At 35.9% G+C, this 9005-nt stretch overlaps 1 protein-coding gene across 1 annotated transcript; it reads right to left on the minus strand.

The window, feature by feature from the left end:
- Positions 1-6697: 6697 nt before the first annotated feature.
- Positions 6698-7486, minus strand: LOC116124017 (germin-like protein subfamily 1 member 13). Its single transcript, XM_031409731.1, has 2 exons — positions 7366-7486; positions 6698-7241 (listed from the first exon to the last, which is right to left on the minus strand). Exons 1-2 carry the CDS (start codon positions 7481-7483, stop codon positions 6709-6711), a joined length of 651 nt encoding a protein of 216 aa, XP_031265591.1. The 5' UTR covers positions 7484-7486; the 3' UTR covers positions 6698-6708.
- Positions 7487-9005: the final 1519 nt, after the last annotated feature.

The raw sequence follows: 9005 nt of genomic DNA on the forward strand, positions 1-9005 counted from the left end.
TGAAGTTAAATTGAAGAGCTTACAAACAAATTGGGGAGGAGAATTTAGACCATTTGCAAGTTATCTTCAAGCCCATGGGATTGTTTTTAGACATCCCTGCCCTTATTTGCACCAACAAAACGGAAGAGTGGAAAGGAAACATCGAACCATTGCTAAATTTGGGTTAACCCTGCTAGCTCACACTGCCATGCCCCTTTGCTTTTGGTTGCAAGCTTTTTCTACAGCAACCTTCATTGTTAAGAGACTGCATTCCTCTTCTACTGCCAACATTTCTCCATTTCAGACATTGTTTAAGCAAGAGCCAAATTACAGTAATTTTAAGGTGTTTGGGTGCTGCTGTTATCCATATATTCGGCCTTATTAGAAAAACAAGTTTTCCTATCACACTGAAAAGTGTGTATTTCTAGGATATAGTTCATCCCACAAAGGCTACAAATGCTTAATTATCTTCTTCCAGCAAACTTTATATTGTCAAATAAGCGAAATTCAATGAGGATGATTTTCCTTTCAAATATGGTTTTAAGTGCAATTTTTTTAAAGATACTGATTTTGTAAGACTGACATCAGCATTAAATTCAGAAAGAGTTTCTTCCACTTGGGATTTCTCTCACTGTTTTGACTCTTTAGTAGCAGGTATTCACTCTGCTCCAGTTGGTAATTCTACTCATCATGTTCCAGTTAACTCTTCCATAAATTTAGCTGCTGTCTCAACTTCCGAGTCCACAAAATTAGCCCAGCCAAATATAGACATGAATACTTCAATTCACTTGGTCCCCAACTCATTTCTGCCAGCCGAAAATGTAGCACAGCCTGCTGCAACAACTCCAATAATGCCTCATATAGATACTGGCAATGTACCTGTTACTTCTCCCAGTCCTACCTCTTCCTCAGCAGGTCTGAACTCAATCTCTCAGCCTGATGCAAATGTGTCCTCATATCTGTATCTCTCTATTCATCCCAAGGCCGGCTTAAGGGGTAGGCAGGTGAGGCACCTACCTAAGGCCCTAAAAAAATGGGGGCCCAAATTTTTTATAAATTTTTTTTTTTTTTTTTTGAATATCTTACAAAAATGAAAATGGTTTATAATTTCTTATCTAAGCCAAGGGGCCCCCAAAAAAAAAGCCAAAAAAGCCCAAATTTATTATAAACTTTTTACATATATTCCCACCCAAAGTTTAACAAAATAGCAAGTTTGTACCTCTAGTTTTATATATTCTAGTTTATACCCATAAATTAACACATTGAATCTCTTTTAACAATAGAAGACTAAAATAATCATTTACATATCTCAAATTACTCAGCCCCACTTCAATCCCAAAATTTGACATTCACATAAATCATCTCCAGCCCTCTTCTGTCGCCAGTGGTTTAGAGTTGATTTCGGTCAATTTTGGTTCCAGTCGATTTTCTCACCAAAATCGATCGAAATCATCATTTTATCATTTCCCAACCTTGATAGCCCTCGATTTGACTAATTTTTGATGAATCTTGCAACCCAACTCCACCACACGACAGCCATTTCTAGCCTTTTTGACATGTACCTGACATTGTTGGCCTTCCCCGACACCATCATCTTCCTCCCCTCAGCCTTCTTACCAAAACCCCTATCATACCTTATCCGTTTACTCTGCCAATCACCGGCTATCGATACCTTTTAGGCTCTTTTCTTATCAATCTTGGCATTGGAAATCACCCATTTCACTACCCATCACTTCTCCAACATCTACTCTCCAAAACCCCCCACCAACCTAACCTTGTTAGCCTGCCGATTGTTGTCCACCTCTTCTAGTGATTTTTCATCTCAAAAAAAATAAATAAATAAATAAAAAATAATAATAATAATATATGCTTATATTATTAGAGGGCCCCAAAGTAACTCCTGTCTATGGTTACAAATGTTCTAGAGATGGCTCTGGTTCATCCTACTGGTATCCAGTTAGAGGTAGTTCTACCCATATCTAAACCATCACTAGCTACCAATAATTGCCACCCATTGATTAATCGTTCGAAGAGTTACTCTCAAGCATATATGGGATAGGCTTTTTGGTGTGATGTCGTAGGCAACCAAGATTAAAACCTAAAAACACATGTAGTAGTGTGAGTAAGGATCATTCCCACAGAAAGTGTCTAGCCGAGTTTTATGTTACGTGAACAAGGCTGAGGGGGTTTCAGTAAAACAGAAACAATTTCAAGGAAAAACAATTCAAATTAAATTATCAATCAAAATAACAAACCTTGGTCTAAGTCAACATCCACCATGAATTTTAGAACTGATCATCAATGCAAAAATAAATCAATTCATACTTTGAGTATTCACCATTGGAACTATTTTTCTATCTCTCCTTAGTTGTAGTTAATTAGGAAACAAGCGATCTAATTAATCTTACTACTAAACAACCCTAGACAAGCGTTGAAGGTTTAATCTAGTAGTAGCCTTAAGGGCTAGAGAAATCGATGAAGCTGAACAACACAAACACAAGCAGTTGTATTTAATTTAGTTGAATGTTCTTCTTAAGATTTAATAATTCCTGACGCAGCAAATTCTTAAACCCTAATTACTCACAAGTTAGAAGGATCAAACAATTACGGATTTGATATCTAACTTAGCAGTAGATTGCAACAAATAATAAACTAGTAGGCCTCCTAGTAATTAAATGAAACAATCATGAAAATAGGCATAGAATAACATCCAATACTCAAAACATATATTGAACACTAGAAAAAACAGATTAGATCTCACAATTTTATTGATTCCAAGGCCTCAGTTTCCTTCGACCAAGTTATAAAAGTTTTAGCCGCTCATGGCCATAATCCAAAACTCAAAAAGAGAAAAATCCCAGAAGAGAGAAAGTGAGGCATGTGTAATCCCCCTAAATCTGATCTCTCTCTCCTCTTAAAGATATCCAATTCAAGTATTTGAATTCTACTAAATCTCCTAAAAATATTCTAATACCCTAAAATAACATTTATCCAAATCTGATTCTGATTAATTGAAAATAAAATAAAGTCCTAAAATAAAATAGGAAAGTGGTGTGTCCAGCTGTAACTTGCGTGCAACAGGTCTTCAAATCTTCCAATACTAAACTGCCTATTTGAATTGCATGACAAGGCAGAATGTTCCAAAATGTCAGCAGTGCAGGTGTGTCAACTTCAAGCCCGATTACAACCTTGATGAAGCGAGTATCTCTCCAAACTCAAAACATGAAAGTTGTATATCTCTTTCTTAGAGTTCCATAGCATTTTGAATCATCTCAATCAGAGCTCGGATGAGAGAGTTATGTCCAGATTACAAAATGATGTCGAAACTATCCGAATTCAACTAATTAGTTCCGTTTTGCATTTAACGCCTCCATTTGCATCCTAAATTAAAATAGAATAATAATGAGTACATTTAGGCAACAAATAAGTATAAAAGACTAGACATTAAGGGGGGTAAATATGACATTTTGCATTCTCATCACTTTTCTTTCTACTTGTCATATTTTACCTAAGCCAAAAACAGCTTCTGAAGCTTTGCAAATACCCGAGTGGAAAGCAGCAATGAGTGATGAATTTCAGGCACTTTTGAGAAACAATACCTGGGAATTGGTTCCTCATACATTGGACATGAACGTAGTTGGGTGCAAATGGGTCTTTAAGACCAAACTTAAAGCTAATGGGACATTATTAAAGTATAAAGCAAGATTGGTGGCTAAAGGTTTTCAGCAAACACCAGGCTTGGATTACTTTGACACATTCTCTCCAGTTGTGAAACCAGCCACCATTAGAATCATACTATCCTTAGCTATCCATAATCAGTGGGATATCCAACAAATCGACATTAATAATGCCTTCCTTAATGGAGAACTAACATAGACTGTATTCATGGTACAACCAAAAGGTTTTGCTGATTTAACATATCCTAAACATGTGTGCAAGTTGCATAAAGCCTTGTATGGACTAAAACAAGCTCCTAGAGCTTGGTTTGACAAATTGAAACATGCATTAGTTTGTTGGGGATTCACAAATTCTATAACTGACACTAGCCTTTTCTTCTACAAGAGAGCCCATCAAATGATATATCTATTAGTATACGTTGATGATATCCTCATCACTGGTACTGATCCTTATCTTATTTCTCATTTTATTCAAGACTTGAACAAACAGTTTTCTCTTAAACATCTTTGTGTGCTGCAATATTTCCTTGGTTTTGAGGTTAATCGCAATGAGTCAGGATTACACCTTACTCAGTCTAAGTATGCTCAGGACTTGTTGATTAGAGCTGGTATGTTTGATTGCAAACCTTGCAATACCCCAATGGCGACAGGAGTGAAACTAGGGAAAACTTCAGTAAGTCTAGAAGATAACCATCTTAACCAGATTTCAACCATCTTCAGAACAAAAAATAATTTCAGAACCATCTTCAGAAAAGAAAATAATTCCAAAACACAACACAGAAACTTCAGAACTTCAGTAAGTCCATAATACAACCATCTTAACCAGATTTCAACCATCTTTAGAACAAAAAAAATAATTCCAAAACACAACACATTTTGAATTCCACATCATGGTAAATTACTGATGAGTTGAAGAAGAAGTAACTGAGACATGATCTTGCTCATGAACATCATCAATTTGAACATTCAGTTTAGCCCTTAGAGTTGCAAACTAGGTTGCAGGCAGTGCTTTGTGAGGAGATCTACAATCTACAGTTTAATAGGGACATATTGAATAGCAATTTTCTTGGCTAACACATGCTCTCTAATATAATGGGCATCTATTTCAATATGTTTGGTTCTAGCATGGAAAGCAGGATTTGCAGCTAAAGCTCCTGCACTAACATTGTCACAACAAACAATGGGTAAATGATGGATAGGTAATCCTAACTCAGAGAACATGCTATTAAGCCAGGCCATTTCTGTAGCAGTTTTAGCTAAAGCTCTATATTCTGCTTCAGTGGAGGAGAGGGCTACCACATTTTGCTTTCGGGAATTCCATTGGATGAGATTGGGTCCTATATAAATGCAGTAACCACTGGTGGAACGTCTATCTTCCACACTACTAGCCCAATTTGCACAGCATAGCATTCCACAGATAATGAGCAGGCTGGTTTGAATTTTAACCCATAATTCAATGTACCTTTGACATATCTAAGTACTCTTTTGTAGGCTTGCCATTGATGTTCAGTTGGAGCTTGAAGAAACTTACTTACCTTGTTTACAATAAAGCTAATATTAGGTCTAGTTAAGGTTAAATACTGAAGAGCTCCTATGGTACTTCTATACAAACTTAGGTTATCAAAGAGTGAGCTGTCACTGGGGAATAACTTGACACCTGTAGCCATTAGTGTGGGACAGCTATTGGACTCTAACATTCTGGTCTTAGCGAGAAGATCAGTAGCATATTTTGTTTGCTTTAAGTGGATGCCTGAGGAAGTTCTACTTGTCTCCAATCTAAGGAAATACTTTAAAGAGCCAAGAGTCTTTAATGCAAAATCAGAATTTAGATTCTGCACTAGAGTGGTAATGTATGAAGAATCTGAACCTGTTATTAGAATGTCGTCCACATAAACAAGAACATAGATAATACTAGAAGATTGTTTAAGCACAAACAAGCTGGAATCTGAAACAACATTGTGAAAGCCTTTGAGCTGAAGAGCATGTTTCCGTTTGTCAAACCAGGCTCTTGGGGCTTGCTTAAGGCCATAGAGAGCTTTATGAAGCTTGCAAACAAATGAAGGTTGAGACTTATCTTCAAAACCAAGAGGTTGTTTCATGTAAACAGTTTCATTTAGAACACCATTTAGGAAGGCATTGTTGACATCAATTTGTTAAATGTCCCAATCATTTGTAACGGCAAGAGTAAGAATAATCCTAATGGTGGAAGGTTTGATCACGGGACTAAAAGTTTCAAAGTAATCTAAACCAGGGGTTTGTTGAAACCCTTTTGCTACCAACTGGGCCTTATACTTTTGCAAGGACCCATCAGCATTGAATTTGGTACGAAAAACCCACTTATTCCCTACTATATTCATATCAGCAGTAGGAGGAACAAGACTCCAGATATGATTTTGGACTAAAGCATCATACTCACACTGCATGGCAGCCTTCCATTCATTACTAGTAAGAGCTTCTGGTACTGAACTAGGTTCTGATACCATGTGGATTTTGAGAGAAATGTACGAAAAAGAAACAGATCTGAGAAAGTAATTGAGAGAAGCAAAAAGGAGTTTTTCTTCTTAACTGAACAACTGAATACTGTTAGGGATGATACTTCCCATTTATACAACTTTACTCTTTACAAAACGACAGTGCTTTGGCACATATTAAAACATTAGCGCAAACTTAAAATGACACCGTTTATGCTTTATGACTAACACATACAATAGATTATTAGTTTCTTACGAAATAAAATATATATTTTCAAAGGAATTGAGTTTATTGACTGACCTAGAAGAATTCCTAGAATTATGGGATTCAATTATTAATCATATTTTGTTTTCACATCATAAAAAATATATTTATATTATAAATTATATAGATATCTGCAACAGAAAAGAGAGAAATAATAAGAAAAATATTATATCATTAACTGAAACAAACAAATTGGGTGGAGGCACATATAAATGTGTAACCATTTATTACAACATTGTAACAATAAAATACGCAAGCGTTATTCAAATTGTAGAAGCTAATTCACTGTATTTGACAAATTTCTCTAATCATCCATCTAGAATTTCGCCTGGAGATCTTTCACCACTTTTACGTCCAACATGAAAGCCTTGGCAAGAAAATCTGGATTAATTGGAGGATTTGACCCAAACACAGCGTCGGCAATAGTAATGACACCGGGGTTCTGGCTGCTCAAACCAGCAAAGGCAAGAGCATTTGTTTTTCCGATATTGAATTGAAAGTGAACGAGACCAATGGGGAAGACGAACACGTCACCCTTGTTAAGAACTTTGCTAATAAGTGTGTTATTAGGATTGGAAGTAACGAAACCAACAAGAAGAGTACCCTCCAGAACTACAAGAATCTCAGTTGCACGAGGGTGAGTGTGAGGTGGGTTTTGGCCATAAGGAGCAAAGTCAATACGGGCAGCTGAAATGCCAAGAGTGTTAAGTCCTGGAATTTGATCGACATTCACAGCGCTAACATTTGAACCAACTGGATTGTTTGTGTCTCCAGGCATTTTAACTGAAAAGTAGAAGTCCCCAGCTTTGGCGAGCTTGGGGTCCTTGCAGAACTTCCCATTCACAAACACTGCATCAAACAATCAAATCAGTAAGAATTAGCCTAGTTACATATTGGAAAAGAGTTAAGATTGTTTGTATTGGAAGAGTTAGCTAGATTATATGAATATACATAAAGAGAAGTGAGTAAATACCAGCGTTCTTTGGCTCATCGATGGCTACACAGAAGTCCTGAAGAGGACTGGGGTCAAAAGCGGAGGCAAATGAGGAAGCCAAGGCCAAGAGGACAAAATCCAGAAGGAAACTTTTCATTGTGATTAGGCTAGTTAGCTACGAACTCAATTCTTCAACGATAAATATTGCTTGGTGAGTGGTAAGAAATGCTACAAGGCTAGCTATTGTATTTATATACGAAATCCATTGAACTGGTCATCATTGTTTCCCCTGCACCAAAGCAGATGAGGAAGATTTCCAAATTAGATTCATTCTTTATTAACACAAAACACAATTTCAAATGTTGCTTGAGTAAAACTGTTCTTCAATGCTTGAATCAGTCCCAGTTTGATAAAAGGACATGGTCCTCTATCTTCGATAACATAATCTAGAAGAATGAACGAAGTCCACGCTGATATTTGTTGATGAAAATTCTGACACAACACTGAACAAAAAACAGTTACATCATAAATTAATGTCCCCTATATATTACATAGTATGTTATTTCATAAATTTCAAGTTATATTTAGCCTCACATATTCTCTATTGAATATCATGCTTTCTATTGGAAGGTTATTCACCTGCCATGTGCTTCACTTTAAAAATTATCATTTACTGCATGCCAACTTAGTAGCATTTGCTAAGCCATGATTTTTACTGGGAGAGAGAGAATCACAAAATATATAATTAACTTCTAAATACAAAATAAATGTCTATTTAAATTTTATTTATTTTTTAATCCCTGAAGATCTTATAAAACGATTCTAGAGGTTAGAATATTCACAAGAACTGTTGATCCAATATCGATAACAATGCACTGCCCTTTCGACTTTAATAAATAAACAAAATCTAACCATGAAGAAACTAAAACGGGATGACACATTCTATAATTATACTAATATAATAATAGTTCTAGATATAGCCATATAGGCAGAATGGCCATCAGATCACACCTAATCTGGTCTACATTGACTCTTAGGTTTTGTTTTCAGAGACGGAGAGTCTTTTTATGTATTTCATTGTTCAATTACAATTTGAAAATGTCAAACCATGAAAATTATATTTTTCTGATTAGTTCAACAATTGGAGAGACTTAATTTTAAGGCTATTAAACATTTTTACTTTGTCTTAGAGATATAATCTCACAATATTTGAACATATTGAAATTCATAAGGTCGGTTAGTCCCCATATAATGTAAACTCAGTCATACAAGAAGATGTTGAGCAGGTATAATTGGGAAAAAAAATATAGAGAAATCATTTTGGTCTATGCGAGCAGTTGGAAACAGGAAAACTTATCATTAATTGCAAATGTGAAAGAGTTGGATTAGGCTCTTACTTGTACATCCAGATTTTGGTAATATTACAAGACTATCAGACAATATGCTATTACTATGGTTGACTCGTGACCTAAGTAATTAGAATTTTAAATAATAGTTGTAGATGGCAAAATTTATGGTTGACTCGAATGAGAATGATCATATGAAGACGAGGCCACTAACAATCAAATAGACCTACAAGGACAAAGAAAGCAAACGTGAAGGCTCGAGGGACACTGGTGTGGTGTCTGTCTTACGCACTCCAACGCTTAAGTCAACACGGTTGAAGGGAATATATAATT

This window comes from Pistacia vera, unplaced genomic scaffold (genome assembly GCF_008641045.1).
Source record: "Pistacia vera cultivar Batoury unplaced genomic scaffold, PisVer_v2 Contig147, whole genome shotgun sequence".
Classification (NCBI taxonomy): Eukaryota; Viridiplantae; Streptophyta; class Magnoliopsida; order Sapindales; family Anacardiaceae; genus Pistacia; species Pistacia vera.